The 23,114-nt window shown below is 33.5% G+C and overlaps 1 protein-coding gene across 1 annotated transcript; it reads right to left on the reverse strand.

Annotated features, from left to right (window-relative positions):
• Nucleotides 1-1,786: 1,786 nt before the first annotated feature.
• On the reverse strand, nucleotides 1,787-21,409 carry LOC111011166 (Patched family protein). The gene is made up of 39 exons (XM_022284836.2): nucleotides 21,202-21,409; nucleotides 20,724-20,800; nucleotides 20,066-20,165; nucleotides 19,881-19,988; nucleotides 19,355-19,471; nucleotides 18,872-19,022; nucleotides 18,438-18,685; nucleotides 18,024-18,212; nucleotides 17,387-17,463; nucleotides 17,186-17,303; nucleotides 16,540-16,623; nucleotides 15,575-15,670; nucleotides 15,364-15,465; nucleotides 14,565-14,633; nucleotides 14,348-14,443; nucleotides 14,168-14,275; nucleotides 12,790-12,903; nucleotides 12,529-12,612; nucleotides 11,129-11,257; nucleotides 10,006-10,204; nucleotides 9,754-9,897; nucleotides 9,566-9,609; nucleotides 9,289-9,372; nucleotides 8,929-8,997; nucleotides 8,748-8,824; nucleotides 7,697-7,766; nucleotides 7,230-7,379; nucleotides 6,899-6,967; nucleotides 6,234-6,378; nucleotides 6,038-6,102; nucleotides 5,890-5,955; nucleotides 4,046-4,139; nucleotides 3,722-3,758; nucleotides 3,548-3,605; nucleotides 3,242-3,352; nucleotides 2,853-2,920; nucleotides 2,331-2,397; nucleotides 2,170-2,238; nucleotides 1,787-2,064 (listed from the first exon to the last, which is right to left on the reverse strand). Exons 1-39 carry the CDS (start codon nucleotides 21,265-21,267, stop codon nucleotides 1,981-1,983), a joined length of 3,903 nt encoding a protein of 1,300 aa, XP_022140528.1. The 5' UTR covers nucleotides 21,268-21,409; the 3' UTR covers nucleotides 1,787-1,980.
• Between the last annotated feature and the right edge of the window lie 1,705 nt (nucleotides 21,410-23,114).

The following is a 23,114-nucleotide window of genomic DNA, read 5'->3' on the forward strand; positions in this document are numbered from 1 at the left end:
ACAGCTCCTCAGAGATATTATCTCTTTATTTATCTCTTTATTTCATATTTCCATGCGGCCGCAATCCTAAGTTTGAAGCTCATAAAAAATATATTCAATATGGACGCCTGATCGCATTTTAGAATTTAGAAGAATTAATAATATAAAACAAAATTAAGTTTTCAAATCATATAATTTTAGTATATTGCATTAAAAAGTACCATTTAAAAAATATATTCAATATGGACGGCAGATCGCATTTTATAATTTAGAAGAAATAATAATATAAAACAAAATTAAGTTTTCAAATCATATAATTTTAGTATATTGCATTAAAAAGTACCATTTAGAACTTAAACCGTTTGAGATGCTTATGAATAAAATATAAATTGCAAGTCATCCTAAAATTGCCACGTGGGAGCTATTCATATTGTTTATATCTTATCATGAGAAATTATCATACTTAGCATAGCTAAAAGTTTTTCTTAATTCATTTTTTTCTGTTCTTTTTCTTCTCTTATTCTCTCTTCCCTCGTCCCTCCCTTGCTCGTTAATCCTCCTTCATTCCCTCTAGATCTACTCTTTTTTTTTTACATTAATTAGAAAAAAATATCTCAACTTTAAAATTTAATATTTAGACCACATTTTTTGTTATAAAGTTATTTTCAAAACTACCTTCTAAATCCTTTTATTTTATTTACATTATTTTAAACACATTCTTTAGTTTCTCTTTTCTCTTTCATTGTAAAACTACCCATTACATTGTTCTAGCTATATCAAATAATCTTTCATGAGAAAAACTCTCCGCCTCGACATGGAGAAAGGAGGGACTTCAACCAAATTTTCTTCCATCTATAAATTTGACTTTTAATCCATTTTACACTACAATAAACATATGCTTCAAATGTCCACGATAACTCAAAGTAACCACTGATGCAAATCCAACCACGGATCCATTGACTGTACCCGGGGGACCAATTACAAGAAGCAAAGCAAAGAAGATTCAAGAGGTTTTCATAATACATCTTCAAAGGCTAGCTAATGCACACGAGGAGACAAAGATTTCTGAGGCAAAAATTCTTTACAATGTTAATTTAATGAGTCAAGAAGAGAATGGAGCAAAGATGGCACGGGAAAAGTTGTCTATTTTGAGAGATGGCACGGAGGACAAAAAAAGTGTGCAGATTGGTGAACAGGTGCCTTTGCAGATTGCACCTCTTGGGAGTTTGTGATGTCAAAGCTTGTCAAATCTCATACAAACGTAAAGCGCCTCCTACATGTGATTTCCAAGACAATTTAAAGCAATTTTACATTTTTGGACTCACATTTAGTTGTCTAGTTTGATGTGCAATCATGTTTTAATTTGCATGTCTTATTTTCTACAATTTGCATTAAATAGGATTTGAAAGACTTTTGGTGTTCCTCATGTTGAACGACCCTTTGGCCTATTTAAAGGCTTGTAATCACCTTGTTTTGGAAGATTAAAAAAACATATTGAAATTCAAGAACTTTTGTTCCTTAACACTTTTGGTGTTGCTTCTTTCAAATCTTGCTTTAGGTTTGATGTTAAACCGATTCATTGGATTAGTCTGAGTGAGTCGTCTTAGGATCTAGGAGTGACCATCGTAGATTCTAAGTCCGATCTAAGAGTGATTCATCTTCTAACCTTACTCTTGGTTGGAATCATTCGGTAAGTTAGTCGTTTTTGTGAATGTTTGCAAGGATCCTAGAAGGACCTCTAGCTTTGTAAACCCGAGCAACCTTGGCGCTTATCAACCACGCAGCACATAAAGTATCACTTCGTGTATAACGCGATAAGGCAACTATTATCACCCTTAAGGTTATGGTTCAATTTCCAAACCCCACAATTGTTATCTCGATTCTTCTGTAAATGAAAAACTCCTAAATTAGTTCTGTACGTAAATATATACATTATCCTGTGAAGTGAGATTATAACTTGTCATAATGACAGACTTTTGAATTTCATTAATAGTTCATGCTTTATGAAACAAGAAGCTCAGTCTCCGTAGGAGCATCGTCTTTAACCAGATATCTTGATGGTGGTCCAATCATACTCAATATTACCTGCAAGGGAGAACAAATAAGACATATATGGCTTGGCTCGATCATCCCTCGATGGTTGAGGGGCGAAGTCAGTTGTTATAAGAATCGGTAAGCTTTTGAACTTACAGGTAAAAACACAAGGCCATGGAGGAAACCGATGATAACCAATGCAAGATACATTTGGAAGTAGTAGACCTACAGAACCCACAGCCAGAATTTATTTTTTTTATGTTCCCAAAAGAGACTACCATAACGTTTTAAGAGAGTAAGGATTAGGGACCAGATACCACAAATATTTCTGATCTCGAGAAGCAAAGAACGATGACCCCAACTAGCTTTGTGAGAGTAATCCCACTGCAAAACGAGTGTAAACATTAACTTCTGCAAAATCCCATCATATAGGATGCTGGGGAATGGAGTAAGATAGAAAGTTGAAAACTTTCCAAAGAGAAGTGGTCTCATAAATCATGATCATGAGAAATTTACATACCTTCTCTCTCATTAAAACTAAAATGGAAGCAATCATTTTTTTTCTCAGAAGAAACTGCTCAATGAGTAACTAGGATCACAGAAGTGGAAATACACCTCTTCTAGAAAATGTTTAGTAGCCATGTACAAGGAAAATCTCATTCAAGTATAACACTTGTGACTTGCACAAAGTAAAAACTATAGGAAATTATTTCTTCTAACAATTAAATCTTCCAACCACGGAAGTAATCAATCTTTTACTGAATTTGATCCCAAGGTGCAGATACCAAGTACTGAATGTATTTTAATACCAAATATGGAAAGCGAAATACAATGTCTACCTGAAGACGGAGGCCCCCATTGTACCCAAAGCCTCCCGTGCTCGCTGGCTTCTATCACCTGAGCTAACCTACAAGATAGCATTTGACCAAAATAAGTTCTTAAGTCATAAAATAAAAAATAATAAAAGATAATAATATGCAAGGTGCATCATCCAGTAATGTGCTAGTTAATTGACTCTGTTGCTTTTCCCATGAAATACCATATGAATCAACGGTCTGGTAATAAAAATGACATGTACAAACAATGGTGGTACTCCACCAGAAACCACACCAAGGGTTAACGATTACTTAAGCCCCAAAACCTTTACGTAAAGAAATGAATGAGTCAAATTAGTAAACTAAACTATGAAGTTAAGTAGCCTGATGAAGCAATTAGGGTTGATACTAACCAAAAAGGCATGAACTATATGAACGCAAAACTCAACAGCAATTCCTATCGACATTAGTAAGTTGACAACAGAGACTGCATTTAGTTGGATATTCAGAATTGCCATTATTCCCTGCCAAAATGGAAAAAGAAAAAAAAAATTAACAGTTTATGACAGGAACTTGGACTTTACAAACTCAAAAGCATATATAAATGGCCGAAAGAGAAAGTGAAAGAAAGTAAACAGAGAAGGAGAACAAATTTTAGACGTCTCAAATAGGAAATATTAGTATAGTCATTGTAATGTAACAAGAGAAGAAAGAGGTACCATGAGATCAATAATAATCATAGCCAAAACAAGTATAATGATTCCCGAACTCCACAAACTGCATTTGGATGTCAATAGATGAAGGCATGATCAAACAAAGAAGGGACTTTTTCACGCTGTAAAAAAGAATGTGTTGTACTTATACGTCAGCCAAACACAAAATGAGATACATACCAAGATGTGATAACCAGAGAGACAACAAATACGGCCCCTGCAATTTTATCAAAGAAAATCCTCAATGAGATTCTAAGATAGTTAAGATGCTAATAAAGCCAATCAAGTAACACAGGCATCTATATTATCAATAATAAAAAAAATAACAATAATTTGTTTAAGAAAGATACAGATACACCAAATATTTATTGAATTGCTATGCACTTGAAACATGATTAAAGTAATCAAATACAACAATTAACAAATTCTCCTAGCAGTAAAATTTCATGAGACTTCGCAAAGAAAAGCCATGTTTTTTGGTTCTCTGTTTACTTGAATACTAACCAAGTGCTACGGCAATGTTAATCAAAGCTATCTTCCATATATCAAGATATTGCTCGAAGAATATATAGAAGACCGAGTATGGGAAGATATCCATCTGCAATAGAGCCAACCGTCATTAACATATATGGATCTTGATCAAGCAAATTCAGTTCTACAGCTGTTCATGTGAAATACTGTAAAAATCTAACAAATTATAACCATTTTGGATGCAAGTGTCTTGACCCAATGAACTCCTTGAGAACTACCAAACAAGGTAGTTTTAGAAGTTATAATTGACACATGCTAATACAAATATATGTCAATCACAAGAGCATGCAAAAAATATAATACTGGAAACCCACCAAGGAGCTTCCACATACAGCAACCAAAAAACCCTTCAATAAGATCAACTTAGCACTTCCATAAGTGATGCTTCACTACAGGCATGATATTCACCTAGTCTACATCACATTAAACCATCTAACAGGCCAGTGATGTAGATTTATATTTTCATCGAGAAGTCTCTCCTTGATGATTTGATCAATGTAACTAAATATAAAAATGGGAAATAGTCCTCCATGATATGATAGAATAATGGCAACCAAATCAAATAGAAGGGAAAAAAAACCTCAACAAATCAATCAGTGTTACCAAAATCAATACAAGGATAGCCCTGAAAAAGTTTTCTATTATGTAACTACCCCAAGGAAAACATAATCCGAAAATTACTGCATATTCAAGCTCACTGATCTTCCATGTGTTGAGGAATTATCCAACTCCAGAAAACCATGTGAAGAAGTGTTGGACAGAATAAATCTCGTCATATGAATTGTATCTCAATGGTCATTTCCCTAAATAAAGAAGACGGGAGGTTGTCTGTTTAGGCTCAAGCAAAGATAAGATTTCTTGGGTGCTCAATATTGCTAGGTCTTTCTCTTCTAAGTTGGCCTTTCTAACGATTACTGCCACGACCAAAAATGTTAGGAGGTTTAAAGTTTGTGCTAAGGACTTCTTTCGGTCAGGTCTGAATTTGGGCCATCTCCCCCTCAATCTGTTGCTTGTTTAGTTCTAATGGAGAATCCTTGGAACATCTCTCCTACAGTGCTCTTTTGCATTTACGGGATGGTCTTTCATCTTGTACTCCTTTTGGTCGTCCTTGTGTCTACCTGAACTTATGGACAATTGCTTGATGTTTGGAAGTCCCCACGGTTTGGTGGTCCAAAGACAAACCTGAAGTCTTTTGGAATTCGGCAACTAGAGCTTTCCACATTTGGAAAGAGAGAAATTTAAGGATTCTTTAAGATCGAAAGTCCTCCTAAAGATACTTTTGTAACAGTGTACGGTTTATGTTTTCATGTTGGAGCTCCCATCAGAAAAAATTCTTTTGTAATCTCCGTGTTTTTCTTTCTCAATCTTGATGGGAAGGTTTTCTTATTTTAGTCCTCTAAGGTCTCAGTTGAATTTTGCGTTAACTTTGCTTTGTTAACGCTTTGACATATAATAAACTTGAAATTTTCTCTTCAAACTTCCCCTAACCACTGTCAACTTTTTTCAATTCTAATTTACATATTTGTGTATGAGTTTCTTATATTCTTATCTCCTTATTATCATGTATTTCTGTATTATCATTTTCAGTTATGTGCAGCTTCCTTTGTCAGATTTGTTCATTCATATTAAAAAAATCTTTAATTTATACAGAAAAAAGAAGTATATTTTTAGTTATCGAGTATTTCTTGTAGTTGGGTATAGATCAGAATCTATTTCATATTTTATTATGCAGCTGTGAGGTCGAGTACAGAAAAGCATGCAGAAAACCTTAAATAGCCAAGACAATTGGAATTTTAAAAGCAAAATGCAATTCAAACCTTCAAAGAATCAGACATCTTTGAGCTAAACTCCTTTGCAGCTCGCAGTGCATTAACATAGTCACCCTGAAAGAATGTTGACAAAGATTTCAACAGAATGATGCGGACGGAGTTCAGAACAATGAATAACACTATTCTATTGGCATACTTGTTTATTAAGTGGTGTGTGATAGGTCCGAAACTCAGATGCTTTTATGATACCACTTTCATAACCTGAAATAAGTTAGTGTCATAAACAGAGCTAACAAGGATTTAATGCACTCATTAACTGACAAAAATCTCACACAAAACAACTATCAAAGCCAAAAAAAGTAAAAAAAAAAAAACAATGGAAAAGATATGACCGTTCAAATTCACACTATTGGTATAAGCTCCATGACCACCCTTTGCACAATCAGCAGATGGCAGAGAATTGAGGAACCATGGAAGCTTCTCCTGAAATTGTATTGTAGTTGGACGGCCAGCAACCAAATCTGAGTAATGAAAGCACTGGAAAACAAACACAAATCAGCCCATGTCCATTTCTTTCGGCACTAATCCAGTTAGATGTGACTTAATTACTGTAAAAGCTATCTGATTACATCAGTCCAACTTAAACCAATATGCAGCAATCTTAGGGGTATTTGGTATGCAGTAATGGGGTTTCAAAAACCCATACTATTTGGCATTGGAACCCGTGTTCTAATTGCTTGGTTAAATTTACTTAATTTTAATTATTAAACTTTTCAATTAGAAATAGTTATTTTAAATTTAGAGTGAATTATGTTATGAAAATTACCAATAAAGTTCACTAATTTTTTTTAAGTAATTCATTTATAAATAAATAAAATAAAAAAATGAAAAATAATTAGATGGTTTTAGACCATAAATAAATAAAAATCTAAACAGTTAAGAAATTTTATTCCCACCTTACCAAACATAGGCATCCTATTCTCAAGCATCTAATCTTACCACATACGAAATGCCACCTTAAAGTATTGGAAACTATGGAATAGAAATTGAACTTTACAGTTGTACAATCTTTGCACACTCCTCCACTTGAGTCACAGGAACCTTCATCCGGAAAACAGCAAGGTGGCTGGAGAAAGAAATTGGCATACTTTAGTAGTCATGAATTGGTGTCAGGTTGGGCAATTGTATTGAATAGAACTTATGTTAGAGGATGGGCATATAGAATCATGCAGAATAATTATTTGCCATTTAAAATAATTATATGCAGCATCAGGTCAATATATATAGTTGGAGGTTGCAGAAAATCTCAAGTTGCGGAACAAAGTGCAACCATCAGCAGTAAAATAAAGCATTAGCAAGGAAAGAAAACCAACATATGGAGTTCCAACCTGATCATCTGGTGGGCAATAAGAACCATTTGTAAACTTCCGGCAGCAACCAAATGCATCTGGTGATAACCATACAAGAAAATCATCTAGCCATGAGGCTGCTGGTTTAGCAATGTAGTTCAGTTCTGGTGTCAATGACGCTCTTGATATCTAAAAGGAGCATGTAACAGGGTAAATAAATGTAATCTTACAAAGGAAATAAGCATGTCATTTCATCAAGCAAGATAACAGACACAAGAACTCCTGTTTGTAGTGTACTTAGTGCAAGGCATGCACGTGGCTAAACATGGTGTACATATTTTACCTGACCCCAACATGCAAATATCTGCCATTTTTGGGCTTAAAAAATATCAAACTTGTTCCACCATCTTTTTGGCCAATCAAAGCTGAACTATGAGCAATTATAAATAAATAACTTTGTGTAACTAATATTCAAAAGTGTAATCTACTCCACACATTTGGCTTACCTCATTCAACAGGGAGTTCGAATCACATTGGCTGATGGAGCACAGCTGGTTCGTTTGTCTAGATTCTGAGCTGAGTGACATTATTGAACATCAGATTGATATGCATTTCAATGTAAATCATCAACTCGACAAAATTTTTTGAATGCGGAGAAATAAAACTAAGTTTACTATAACATGAAATCAGAAAGAAATTTTGCTTTACGACTTTCAGGATCTATTTAGGAGTTGTCTTCCTTTCAATATCAGTTTTATAAGAACAAACATTCAGTGAAGCGTGTTCAGTTGCCCATCTTTTAAGAGTTATTTTCTCTTGTTTTCATTAGTTTGTTTCTACAGATGATAAATCTCTAGAACAATTAAAGTTGTTCTTCCCATGGAAATTCAGAGCTCATGAATAAGGATTTCAAGTAGACAGCAGATTAGCCTTAACAAGCTACCCGTAGTTCTTATACACAAGTAAAACAAAAGGATAAAACTGTTTTCTAAATAGTCTGGTAAACAAGGCCAGGGATAGGAGTTGAGAAAATTTCCCGTGGAAGAAAGCTGCAAGACAAATGTCTCATTAGTACAATGCTATACATTAGTTCTAGTCGCTTCAAATAATGCATTGATTCTTATGAATACGTAACATATCAGTGACGTTAAAACAAATGTTATTCTGTAAGAGTATTTTTCACTTAGGTAACAGTTTTTCTTTCTTGTTCCCCTTCCCCCAAATGCTCTCTCGCAGTTTCTTAGACAGCCAATTATTTCTAATTCTAGGATAGCCAGCACGTGTCTATTTATGCCCTCTCCATTTGTTCCCTAAATTTCATTACATAGTTAATTAACTCAATTTATAAACCTAGGTAAGCATATAATACACACACACAGATAAATAATTGAAACAATTAAATAAATAGTTAATTAACTCAATTTATAAACCCAGGTAAGCATATAATATAAATACACACACACAGATAAATAATTGAAAACAATTAAATAAATAAAGAAACTGAAATTGGGAAATAATATTCCCACGGTTAAGGTGCAGTACAATATAGACAGATACCTATAATTATAATCCTTCACAACAAAATATAATGGAGGCCCAATTCGTAGATATTCTGCGAGATCATCGAAATAATCCTGATATAAGAAAAGAAGAAAAATGAAATGGCAAGGAACAAGCAAGAAATACAATGAGAGAAAATTACTCATAAAATTCAGAAAACCAAACTCTGAGCTCAAACCTGAAGATAAGAATCTCGTGGGAGGACAATCTTTTGTTCCAATCCAACCTCAATCTTTGTAGATAACGCCTATAATGATTGAATAAAGTATGCAAACTACTTGAGTAATAGTGGATATGTAATAACAGTTAAATCTTGCAAGGTATTGCATTAAGGCACAAGTAATTTACATAGATGAAGATGAACCAATGCAAAAACGCTCATTTACTCTCCTTGCATGAGCATGCATGGATTTTACAAAAACTATTCCAATGTCACGTCTCCTTGCATGAGCATGCAAGGATTTTACAAAAACTATTCCAATGTCACGTGACTGTATGGTCAATCATTAGGAAAGTTAATGGGAAACGAGAAGCTTACAATGCCTCCTAAAGTAAAACCAACAAAGATGACAATAACAGCTATCTTAACTCCCCAAAGTCCAAGAAGGGGTGCATGAACATCCTACAACACAATAACAATTCAAAAATTACGGAATATCACAAGTGAAAATGTATCATTGTTCCAAAACCTATTGCAGAATAATATCAAATATTCGATCAAAGGAAAGCATGAAGTGCACCACAAGTTCATTTGTTCAAAATTTAAGATGAATATTCTGCAATTATATGATTTCTGCCACAAACTACAAACATACCTTCATGTACCAAGAAAGAAGCCCAGGTTTCCCCTGATTGAAGCCTAGAATTTATTCCAATTGTCTAATCAGAATTAAGAAGATTCACAGGTGGGAAGAAATGCAGATCTAACTTAGACAAGCAACCATGGATCATAAATATCACTGAAGACTTTAGAATAATCCAATTTCAGAAGTTTTCATAAAACCTTGGTTAGGTTCATCAGAATGTGGAGTAACTTTTATGCATGGAAAACAGTCGACTCTGTGATCCTCAGCTCTCAAAATATCAAACACTATAAGAGCCACAAATGCCGACAGTTGAAGAATGAAGTCTAGCAACACTGCCAAAGCTAAATAAAGAGGGATAAAAGGAAGAAAGAAAGAAGACAGTTAGCCAGAATGGCAAAGATAACTAATATTTCTAGCCAATGAAGTAAGATGGGAAAAAAATTTCTCACCAGCAAACATGGAAAAGACACGACAGGCTGGCATGGGAACAAAAGCTCCAACTGCAAATGCCAAGATCTCTGACAAACTAGCCAGTGTAATGGAAGGACCAACTTCAACCAGCGCACTGCTTATGCGCTCTTCTAAAGTCAACTCAAATGGCTGTCGTTTCACAGCATGTACTAGTATACACATGTTATCGACCCCAACCTGATTAAGGCACCGAGGAGAGAATATGTCAGATGATAACTTCCACTAATAAACAAATATTTGGGGGAAAAAATTGCAGTGGAAAGGAGAAACCATAAGTACTCTATCCATTTCCAATTTGTGAAATTAACATGCATTGGGTATGGCGTACTTTTTTTTTTAAACAAGATACGAACTTTTTATTTATTGATAAATGAATAGTAACAAAAATATTTAAAAGATACGAACTCCCGAGGGAGTAAAAACAAAAAACAAACAAAACAATATCAAATACAAGAACATAAAACTAAAGGGAAGTTACAAACCTCCCAATTTGAACAAATCATACTCAACAAAAAACAAACAAAACAATATCAAATCAAGAACATAAAACTAAAGGGGAGTTACAAAACCTCCCAATTTGAACAAATCATACTATGAGAATAATTTGCAAATAAGCCAGAGAGAACACACTATTGAAAGGCTTTGAATTTAGAAGCTTTCGAACGAAGATTTGCTCCCTTCTGCTGGTACTAACAAAAAATTCAAGAAATCTCTAAATGGGCCATTAACTTACGAGAAATCCAAATGCCTGGCATCCTTGGACGTGTGATTATTTAGATGCCTAAGAATGGAAACTTATTGTACTCTTTTTGCAAGATTTGTTTGTAGGAATCCTAAGAGAGTGTTTAGAGATGAGATATTCAAATAGTTCATATATGATATAACAGGATTTGCCTACTTCATGCATACTCCACATTCATTAGAACCAATGACCTTAATCTCAAATACAGGACACCATTATTCCATCTTTCTGACAATGGGAAACTCAAAAGAACAACAAAATGGTTATAACAGCACTTTTTGGCCATTTTATGTAATAACAGACTGATATTAAGAGAATCAACAGAAAAATATAAACTTCAAAGCATCACAGTTACCTACCGCCAAGACCAAGAATGGAATAACCTCCATAATTATTAATGTTGATTTTACTCCAATGGCACTGAAAAATCCAACAGATCCTAGAACAGAGAGCACGACAAGAATAACTCCTGAAAGGCCAAGCAAAACCTGAAAATTTTAAATTGAAAGCTTGGCATGAGATGAGAAAGCACAATCAAATAAAACAGCAGCATGCAGTGGGTCTTGGGATTAAGATCGACGAATATCTGTAACATGAAGAAATGAGATCGTGCTTCCTATAAAATAAAAGGACAGGCTACGAAAATATGAATGGGAAGACAAATCACATCAAATAGTTTGGAAGTTTAACTTAAACAATGATTATTTATACCTTATACCAACGGGCTTAAAGAGACAAAATTTTTAATTTTCTTTCATATTAATCATAACATTTCTAAACCCAAAGAAACCTTTATTTTTTAAATAATAATTAATAACCTCATGAAAATCAAATCTACAAAAATTTCAATAAATAATCTTTTAGATTAATAAAACATTTTATAGTTATATATTTTTTAAAATAAACTCAAAATTATAAAATAAATTTTTAATATAGCAGTAATTTCAAAGTCAAGAAGGTATATAAAAGTTAACAGGCTCATCCAATTATAGAGCCAATCAATCATTGATTAGAAAGTATGCATTGAATTCATAAATGTAAGCTAAGTATAGCATATAGAGTAGAAATGGCAAGAGGTAAGGTGGGGAGAAGAATTTAGTCCACAGCCCATCCAAAAACAATCTTTTTCTGACCTTGTTTTCAACATGAGCAGAGAATGGAATGTGGAAAAGACAATGATTAATGATCAAGGACAAAATTGTGCTTTTGATTCTTCCTTCTCCCTTATTCTTTAGTTTCTTCCATAAGGGGGGTTTTTAATTGTTTTTATTCTTATATTATCTTGACCCCTCCTCTCAGAATCTTATTTGTTTTTATATTCGACTATCATTTATTTATTTATTTATTTTATATCTGTGAGTTTCCGGGCCAGTTTACGCGCACCTTGACTAATCTCGTAGGACAACTGTCTGATCCTACAACATTTGGTGCCGGGAAACGCATAAGAATTACTAATTTTATGGTAGGTAGTCATCATGGGCTATCATTTAATTTTTCATATTGTTCTTTTATAAATGTTTGAATTGCTGTGTTTATACTTTATAACGCACCTCTCCTTGGGAGACCTCTCTTAAACATCTCAAGCTCTTATCACTGTTGCCCCTTAGAGGCAACGATGCTGGTAATTCTTAATGATGTAGAATAATGACCAGTTAATTACCAGGCTCCATAAATAAGAGGCAAGTAGCATAAATAAATTAAACCACAAGTCAGCCATAATTTAAGGGTACAAAATAACCAACATAAGTACAACACCCACCTTAGAGGACAGGTAGAAAGAAGAAGAAATACTTGAATCTCCCAAAGCCACTGATATGTAGACAAACATAACAAGGTAGCTTACCTGATAAATGTTAGAGATCAACGGCATAAAGTAAATAACGTGATGCAGTTAAATAAATGCTTATAATCAAGTACAAAAGGTCGATAAATTGACTGACACCTACGACAAAACTGTATTGTTTGAATTATATTTTGCCTTAAATTAACAAAAAAAAGAAATCACTCTTCATTGACTTACAACAATTGTCAGGACATCTGCAGTGCTTTCTCTTTTCAGTTCTTCCTCAATTGAGCTCTCTGACGAAAAAGAAAGAGTAAGATTCCTGGACTGCACTAGTGGCAGCAGCTCCTCCTGTCAATGTAAGTTGGAGCAATGTTCATTCAATTATTCCCAAAACCAATATAGAAAGTGGACAATAATTCAATGACCAAAATGAAAATTTCAAAATTTTAAGAACGGAAGTAAAAACTGGATAAATTTTAGGGATAAAAACTACGTTTTAACCCATCTTCTTCCATGATTTAAGGACGAGATTCCTTTTCACCTATTTTGTAATCAGCTCTCTTAGTTAGAAGGTATTTATTTTTTTAAGGAAAAAAAAACTTGGAAAAATTGGAAGCTCCTTCATGATTGTTGTTCACTTTTGCATATCGTTACAACGCTCTAATACCCTCCCCAAATTTCTCCCCTTTAAGTCTTTGAAGAAATATACTCTCTCATTCATTGAATTAAAACTGCAAATGAGCTAACGTAAAATTATTGTTAACAGTTAAAAAAGGCTAATATATATTTACAGCTGCCAAAGAGAAGGAGAATATCATAGCCTTTAAGAAATAAGAGACGTGCGGCAAATATAAAATGAAAAGATAATAGCTAATCCCAAATATACAAAATAATATCTACAAAGGAATATGATCCATGGAGGAAAACTTCTCCCTTTTATATTGCCGGGAATTCCACACCCCCTTCACTCCTCTGAAATAGCATATCCAAAGAAGTTCATAGATATTATATTGTATATTTGGTAGTAGCTCTCGCATTGGAAATTTACAATACCCTTTAAAAATTTATTACGCCTGCAAATGATATCATATGCTAACAATAAAATATGGCAACTGGAAATGTTCAGACACGAACAAGCATCAGACCAGTGATCTAAAAAATATGTCTAGCCTGGTTCAAAGAAAAGGCCAGCAAGGCAGCCAGCACATACCTAAATATTTTTTTATTTTTTAATAGAAATTAAAAAATAATATTCTATAAGCCCTCATTCCTTCCAACAATCCCTTATAAAAGCTCTAATTTAAATATTCATTATCCTATTCTTCATGATACTATATTTGTTGATAAAGAAATATATATATATATATATATATATATATATATTATTCCATTATAAAAACTTATTTTTATTGTATTTGCACTATAAATCCCAAAAGAACACAGCATGGAAATCCAAGAACAGAACGGCCTTACCCCCTTGGAGTGCAATAGCAATAGTATGACTACAACATTTCACAGGAGTAAAAAATATGAGGTGATGCCTCAATCAGGAATACTCGTGAAGCATTCATATCAAAGCATCTACAAAACTAAACAAGCAAACTGCTCAAACCTTAACTAACTTGACAAAAGCTTTTTCCCACGCTACTGCTTTCCCATTCTCATTGCCAACTGCATCAATTGCGTTATTAACAGGATATGTGACAACAAATGCAGAGGCCTGAAATTACAGAATCAAGAAAATATTAGGAAAAGTTGTAAAAACATCTACAAGTAAGGGGGAAAATACAACCTCAGAATAATTGTTCCCAGAAAATCCACCCAAGGATGTGCTGGGATCAAGCGGGGCCTTGAAAGCACTGAAACATGTCTCTGTGGAAGCATAATGCTGAAGACAAGATGATACAGGGCTCAAAGTTAATATGATTACAATTTACAATTAAAAAGCGTAAACAAAAAATCCCAAGTTAAACTAAGAAAGATGAGAACTGAGATTTCGATAATTTCACCTGGAAGCAATACTCAGCATGTTGTACTCCTCCATAGTCGTCATAATTTTCAGGGTCCATCTTGAAGTACTGTAAAACAAAGGGAATTTGAATGGGCACTTTATTTTCTAAAATATTAGTAAACGTGTATTTTATAAAAGTAATTATAATTATAGCATTTTTAAAAAAATAAATGCGAAATATTTTGAACTTATTAATCATTTATTAGCTTTAATAAGGGCAGTCAATATAGTTTTATGCTTTTATTTTGTATGACAGTGACTGATTTGCATAAGTTAGTAATTAACCTAGATATTAATTAATTATAATTATAGACTAACCTACTTTTTTGAACAAGATACTAATTTTCATTGAAGATATTAAAAGGAACCAAATGTTCAAAGATACAAACCCTCGAAATAGTAAATAGTAAAAAGACAAGCATAAAATAATCATTAATTACGTGTGTTCTGATTTTTGCTACATTTGTAAATGTAATTATTTTTTTAGCTACTATTTTGAATATTCTATCTAAATTATGCTAGATTTGCATGTACCCTAAAACAAATTTAAATCATAAAATAAAATAAGATAGTAAGGATTCTTATTCTTCAATAAACATGTGAAAAGAAAAAAAGAAAACTTGAATATATTTTACAAACTGTGTATGCTAAAAAGAAAACATTTGCTTCCAAAATGAAGACGGAAAGGAAAAAGATGTGTGAAAAAGTCAATGGACAGTCAATCTCATTGCACCATATCTTTAAGAAAAGTGATAGAAGCTTTATCCAATTAGAAGAGAATTGAAATAGCATGAAACCTGTAGAATACTTTGTGTGGCACAATCCTCACCAAGTGGCTTCAAGCATATATCATTAAGGGATACGAGTGAGCCAGAATAATTCGCAACAAGTTCATTGACCTATTGAAATTGTAGCATGAAAAAAGTTCGTAGAGAACTCAGAATTGAACTCAGACTAAGTGAGAAAACAAGACAAATAGTTAGAAGAAGCATCAAGTGCTCAAAAGACCTTATCCTGTATATCAAAGAGTAATAGAATATTATCCTCTGTAACTATACGTGGTGCCCTGCCATGCCTTTCTTCAGGCTTGGTCGCTATTATCATCTGAAACATATGCGCACACCACACATATTGCCATTAGTTATTAAATCATTAGTGGGATAATACAGAACTTAAACTGTAACTTGAGAGAAAGATAGAGAGACAGATTGGAAAAGAAATGTGACCATAATCACAAAAATCCACAACCATATTGAAGCAGATAACAAATCAATAAAGTAGGAAGCGTTCAGAACTTCCTCTTCTAGTGAAGAATTTCCAACTTTTCCATGTCAACACTTACAAGAATATCACAAAAACCTGTTGATCCTTGAAAAGAACTAGTTTCACCCCACCCTCTATCACGTCCAAGACAGAGCATTTTATATTCATACCTCTGCATCCTTGCCTGCAACATCCCCCATGGAAAGACCATACCCTCACAGAAGCTTAATTTCAAATGCTGTCATTATACTCATGCTACGATTCTGATCAAAGAAAATCTTGTCTCCACTTGATAGAAATTCTAATCGCTCTTCCTTGTCACATGTACCACCTCCTCTGATTATGTTCAGTCTTATACAAAATTATATCTGATGTCTCTTTATAACATACTTGAGTTTACTTTTCGTTTCTTTTTTTTTTTTAATAACTGAGATTCAAACCTTTGCTCCCCTGTACCAGAGACATCCACGCCCGCCCCAAAGCCCGGATCCGAGAGACATCAAGGATTTTTGATATTAAGCTCGCCAAAAGATACGAACTTGAGACTTCTAAGCCAGGATGACCAAGATACTTCAAGCCCTTGCCAACCGAGTTGTCCCATGGGGGCCTTTCCCATTTTCCTTTTTTCTTAGGTAGATATACATCAGCAGACATGAAATGGTTTAACATTTAAGAGGTAGAAAAACTAGAAAAATAAACACCACTGTCACCTGTTCAATTCTGTAGAAGGGTGCAAGCTGGCTGTCGAAGAACTGCTTCTCTGCTGCTGCTTTACTCCCATGACCTACCCATAACTGCAACCTCAAATCAGTTAAATCACCTCAATTTTAGAATGCTACATTACACAAGCACACACATAAACACTCAAAGGAAGAGAAAAGGAAATAGGGCACTAGATAGCAATTTTTCTTGTGATAATGTATTTCATAGGGGAGTCTTAGTTTGAGCTTGATCCTCATGAATAAACCTCCATAATCATTCTAGAAGGAGGGCATTGTTCCTCTTCTTAAAAAGCAACTATGCCTAGGCCACCAAGAGGAGGCGGAAGAGAAGTCCACTTCCAGTTGACAAGATGGCTACCATAGTCAAAGACAAATTCCTTTGTAGATGAAGTCCCTAGCGTGGTTTTCAGTACTTTGACAAATTTAAATGATAAAAAAATATAGCTGTATAAAACAGAACCAAAGATGAAGAAATTGGGATTGGTAATTGCAACCATAATGAGACCATAATGGAATACTGCAAACTGAAAAGAAATAGTTCTTTGCTCACACAAATTCAAACAAATTAATTTAGTAAAGACCCAAAGTTAGATACTTCTACATCATCTACCAATGTGCAAGAAAAATATGTTACCTTCTCCGGCTGAGTTTCAACTTTAAAACGAACCAGACCCACACAAAGAATCAGAACAATTGATAAAGAGGAAAACAGCACTAGGATAGGATTCCGAGCAACCCAAGCTCCATAGTTCCTACAAACACAAGATTGTATATAAAAGAGTTGATTAGTCAAATAGCTTATGCTTCACCGTTTAGCAAAGGACAAGACATTCACCTATAAAAGTTAGAAATGTATCCTTGGATAGTGGAAAGCTGAATACCATTCCTCAATGTAAGCTGCGCCCCATGCTCCTGAAGATTTGAGGGAAAAAAAATGAGAGAGCAAAGTACAACATAAACATTCGCAACGGAACTTTTCACACGTGAAAAAAACCAGAGCAAAAACTATGAACAACCATCCTGTGAAGAAACTGCAACAAAAAGTTCACAAGCTGTGAAGAAACTGACACCAGACAGATCATAGCCTAGCCTGTTTTAATGAATATATGTCAAAAAAATTGAAATGTAACCATTCAAACTAAAAACACCTCAATCGTATACATATCCAAATTGTACTAGGCTAGGCTATGATCAAATGATTTGTAAGACTGACCCTAAAGAACACTGTAACCTTCAGATATAGGAATAAGGATCTGTCTGGTGTCAGAACAGCCGAGAGTAGATTTGGTCAAGATTCTCAGCATCAGTATGAAAGATAAAGTGCACAAGATGTTTTGGAAAAGAAAATGCCATTCTTGAGAAAGATTAGACATCATAAAATTTTAAATGGGCAACCACAAATAAAATCTAATGCCTAAGGTGAAATTGGAAATCAAGAATAAAGAAAACTTAAATACGACATCCAAACCTACCTTTGTTGCACTATACTCATTCTCTTCTAAGTTAACAGAACTGATCTCGTGACCGTCTCCAATGTTTAATAAGGGCTCCTCCCTAGCTGAAAATCTCCTCTCTCTTGCAGGATGAAACAAGGCCCATCCGAGGAATGCGGAAATAAATATAATATAAATTATTGTGATTGAAAAGTCAATGCAACTGCTCTGCAAGAGTCAACGTGACAGTGCATGAAGTTTATATCAGTATGCTAAGTTAAAGGTATACACAACACAAAAATTATTTAAATGGTACTCTAGCTGTCCATTCTAAAGTTCCAAAAGCTGCAATAATTTTTAATGCCCATGTGTTTGACTGTTATTGTCCAATCAATTAATGAATATATGAACATAAAGTTTCAATAAGGTAGGATATCAAAATTTTCACCCAACCTCAAGAAACCAAATTCTGATGGAGCAGGCATTGCTTTTTGGTGGAGAAGGAGGTTCTAAGCTAGAGCACACAGGAGATAAAGGGCAATCACCACAGGAGCAGCCCAGTGAAGTGTCACCGCATGAATAAACAGACACATTCATAAGCTCCATTGGAGATGACTTTGGAGTATTCAACTTAAAATTTATGGTATAAGGTGATCCAGGAAAGCCAGGGGCTGCTTTTTTGCCAAGAAATGCAAAAAGTTCTAACAAAAAAAATGTATAAAGAATATTAATAAAGACTTCATTGTCAGACAGGAAAAAAAAAAGATGAAGGGAGGTATAAGACAGAATATAAGAGTGATTGATTATACAGATAACTGTCGCATCAATATAAATGCATGCACTTTATGGTAGTGTCGTAGTGATGATCTCGGCTCATGAAATATTACCTTCAAAACTTTTAGCACCGCCACCAACAAAGTCTATGGCACGTGTATTCATGGTGCCAAATTTAACATCCTTGCAGGAATCATAAAGCCCTTTTCCAAACTTCTCAGTTACGTAGTAGTCAATGCCATCCACAGTCATATTTCCACCAACCTATGCATTTTCGTAATTTGTGAAGAGAGTTAATTCCCTTGTTATGCTAATTATATCATAATTCCAAGGGAAAAGCAGCTGGTAATATCTTAACCAGTGATACATAATCCTGAAGCTAAAATTTTGTGGTTTATGACTGACTTTTGAGTTTTCATAACGATAACGCAAGAGTATAAAAGTGAAACTGTTAAGCAAATAGAAACCCATCTAACCATGAAAAACATTAACTCATGGATGCTCTTTTTTTATAATTTTTGTCCCATCAGCTTTAAATAATCCTATTGAAGAATAGCTAGCAGACACAAAAGTAAAAGCTAACTATAACGCTTTACCTCAGAAATGGACGTCACGTTGATAAATAGACTCTGTCTTGGAGAGCACGAAAGCTCACAAAAAAGATTTAGGAAATTCCTCAAGCATGCTGGACAGCCCACAAATAGTGGAATAGCCTGCAGTAAATAAAAACAATTGTGTTTGTGGAACGTAGAGATGAACAAAAACATAAGTCATGCACTTAGCAAACTCTAAATCAGGTGGCGAGCATCTACAAGCCACAAAGCAGCTAGAATGCTGTAGATAACCTTGTACAACATGACAAGATACAGTTCATTCAGAGAAACAGACAATTAAGAAAAGCTTGAAGATAGTATCATATTCATATATTGTCCCATGCCCCTAAACTATTAAGGAACAGGAGATGATCATACAAAAACAGTTAACAACACTAAAAAATAAACAATTCCACCACTCCTTTTTTAGATCTGTACGTGCAATTTCTAAATCTCAATTCCATTAACAATTAATCATTAAAGATAGCAATGTATCACCAAATGTTCAAAGATGGGAGATGAGCCCTACTTGTTGAACCTGTGACCGTAATGTGTCAAATTGAGCCTCAGTACAACAAACGTTTCCACTTATTGTAGGACACAGGCTTTGAATTTTTTCTGAGAACAGCTCATCAGGCTGCAGAGCATAGTATACAAGGGTCATTTAAAAACACTTATGCACGGGTATCCTAAAATTAGCTGAAAGATAAAGACCTTCACAGATGGGGAACCATAGGGGCAGTTCAGAACTTTCCCATCACCTCGTGCTCCACATATATCATACATAGCACAGTACTCTGTTGAATGTCTCTCCCTGACAGAAACAGGTGCCATTTGATAAAGTCAATTTCATCCCATACTAATAACTCTGAACTCCTAGATTCAAACGGATAAAAGTAATTATCAATGTTAGAAAGTCAACCATCAAATAACAATGGATGACAATTAATGAATTAATTGAGAGCAAAGCATGTCGAGAGTAACATTCACTGATAAAAAGTTATACAAAAATAAGTAAGAGATTACATTAAAAAAAAATGAATCCAACACATTACTGATAAAAAAAAAAAAGTAAAACAAATGTAATTCTTTGTAGCTAACAGCCAAGTTTGAGTGAATATGATGTCACAGTTGCCATATCCAATAGTGGATCAGAACTTGACCATAAAACTGTAGAATCTACTACTTCTCGAACAAAATTCCAACTCTGTCGCTGGGAAATTAGTATCCACAATAGACATCAACTAAACTGGAGCACCATGGATCTCAGAAACAGGAAATATCATAAAGAAGAAGAAAAAATTAACAAAAAGAAAACGATAGCCACGGGTTACGAGAATACAGTATTGACATGAAATATGATCGGTCTTACCCGGAAGTGAAAACGTTACGCACGGGATCAGATAAATAAGTCTCCCCTCCTATCAGCATAGATACAAAGAAGATCATCTACACCAACAAAAAAAAAAAATTTATCCACCTTAACGACTTGAAACACACACACATACACCAACCAGCTGAAGTATCACCACCTAATATGCCCCGTAACTAAAAGAGAATATAATCAATTGTTTTGAATCGCCAAGCGCACATGGCCTCCGATTCCCCCATTAAAACACACACTCCAGTATACTATTTTGGAGTTCCAAGTCAAATTTGTGTGAGCCAATGATAATTAAGCCGAAAACAAGCGCACCCATATTGATGGAAACTCATCAGAACATGGGGATATAGAATTTGAAATTTTTTGTCCCTTTGAACGTAAATCATAACATGCCCACGAGCTGATGGAAGTCTAATTCAAGAGCGAAAAAGCATCTGAAAAGCAAAGGAAGTAAAAAAGAGCTCACCTGTAACAGAAAAATGGCAATTGGCACACCCAGAGGAAATGCCATCCCTTCTCGAGTGAGAAACATGGGCGATACAGTCGAGTCTTCTGCTTCCCACCGACTGTGATGAGAAGAAAAAAGAATAAGAAAATGAGAAATCGGGGAGACTTTCTTCTATGAGAAGAGACTTTTCTCAGTTTCTGTTCCTTGTGGAAGCTGTGAGACTTGTAATTTAACAACTCCAATTTCCGTGTTTGTATATATTTCACCCCACGATTTTGTAAGTATCCATTTTATCTTTATATTTTAGTTTGACAATCTTAATTAAAAAACATTCATCACGGTTTCAATTTGATCCCATAAATTAATAAATAAATGGGCACTTGCAAATATGGCAACAAATTTTAGTAAAATAAACAAAATAGTAACCAGATTTAGTTTTTTCAAATATAGCAATTTTTTTCAAAAAAAAACGGAGGTAGTTGTAAAATTACAAATTCACCCTTTAATATATCTGACTATGGATATATATCTCTGATATACCACTGATATAATAATGATATACAATTGATTTACTTATGATATAACCATGATATCTACTCAACTTCTAGCATGTCTTACCATTGATATACGTATGATAACTATTGATTTACCATGCTAATACAATACATATATATGTGATATATATTGGATATGTCTCTAATTTACCATTGATATACAAATGATATACCACTGATATAACTATGGTATCTACTGATATAACTTATAATAGATTATATGATTTATCACTAATATAACATTGATATATACTTAATATGCTTATAATTTACCACTTATATACCTCCGATATAACCATTATATCTACTAATATAACTATTATATATGTGTGTTGATATATATATATATATATTTTGATATCATATGTGTGTTGATATCATACTATTATATCCAATATCTTTTTCCGATGAAAACAATGGTGCAAAATTTTTTATTTTTTATTTTTGAAATATAAAGTTATTATATAAAAGGTTTATGTGGACCATGCATGTCCAAAAAGACAAGTTAACATTTTGATGTACTTTATAAATTTAAACAATTGATATTCCATATATTTAGCATCTAACTAATATTAATATTGAATAAATAGTAGTGACATAGTAATCAACATTAATGATAATATTAGTATATTAATCAACAAATTGAAATGATAAACTATAATTTAAACAGCTGATATACTACTAAAAATTAAACATTTGATATAACTTATATTTAGTATATCAGTTGCAAATTTATTTAGTATATTAGTTGGAAATATATTTAGTATATCATAAATTAGAAGTACATCAGATATATATATATATATATTATATGTATAATATGTACATTTGATGTATCAGTAGTAAATTTGATAATGTATATCATGGTATATCTGATACTGTATATTAGGGTTACATCGAATGTATATCGGAAGTATATTAGAGTTACATCGGATGTACATTAGATATAGATTTGATGTATATCATATACAAATTTACATAAGATGTATATCAGATATAGATTTGATTTATGATATACATCATATGTATACCAGATATAAATTGGATGTATATTAGATATATATTATATATAATAAGGGTAAAATTGGAATAATAAAAAATCCGAAAATAAAAATTCAAATATTTTGCTATATTTGAAATTTTAAAAAGTTGGTGACATTTTTTGAAATATATAAAATGTTTTTGCTACCCATTACAATTACCCATAAATAAATAAGTCACAATTTGATCTCAATTTATTTAAAAAGTCTTTGAATAAGTGATACTAACAAAATGATGACGCGACAATAGTGAGTGAAATATTTTATATTATTTTTAATTTTTATGTATAATATCTTTTTTCATTTTCCCCTTTATCTCTCTTCCCCGTCCCCATCT

Source organism: Momordica charantia, assembly GCF_013281855.1.
Source record: "Momordica charantia cultivar OHB3-1 chromosome 2 unlocalized genomic scaffold, Mcharantia_2.0 BLBB01000002.1, whole genome shotgun sequence".
NCBI classification, from domain to species: Eukaryota; Viridiplantae; Streptophyta; class Magnoliopsida; order Cucurbitales; family Cucurbitaceae; genus Momordica; species Momordica charantia.

Bases quoted from the DNA above. Each gene is read 5' to 3' on its own strand.
- LOC111011166 (XM_022284836.2), bottom strand. From the start codon at position 21,267: ATGTTTCTCACTCGAGAAGGGATGGCATTTCCTCTGGGTGTGCCAATT. The intron at 16,624-17,185 runs GTAACATATTTT...TTGAGGTTGCAG, and splicing joins TTGAAACTCAGCCGGAGAAG to TTATGGGTAGGTCATGGGAG. The intron at 6,968-7,229 runs GTTGGAACTCCA...TTCTTTCTCCAG, and splicing joins ATTGCCCACCAGATGATCAG to CCACCTTGCTGTTTTCCGGA.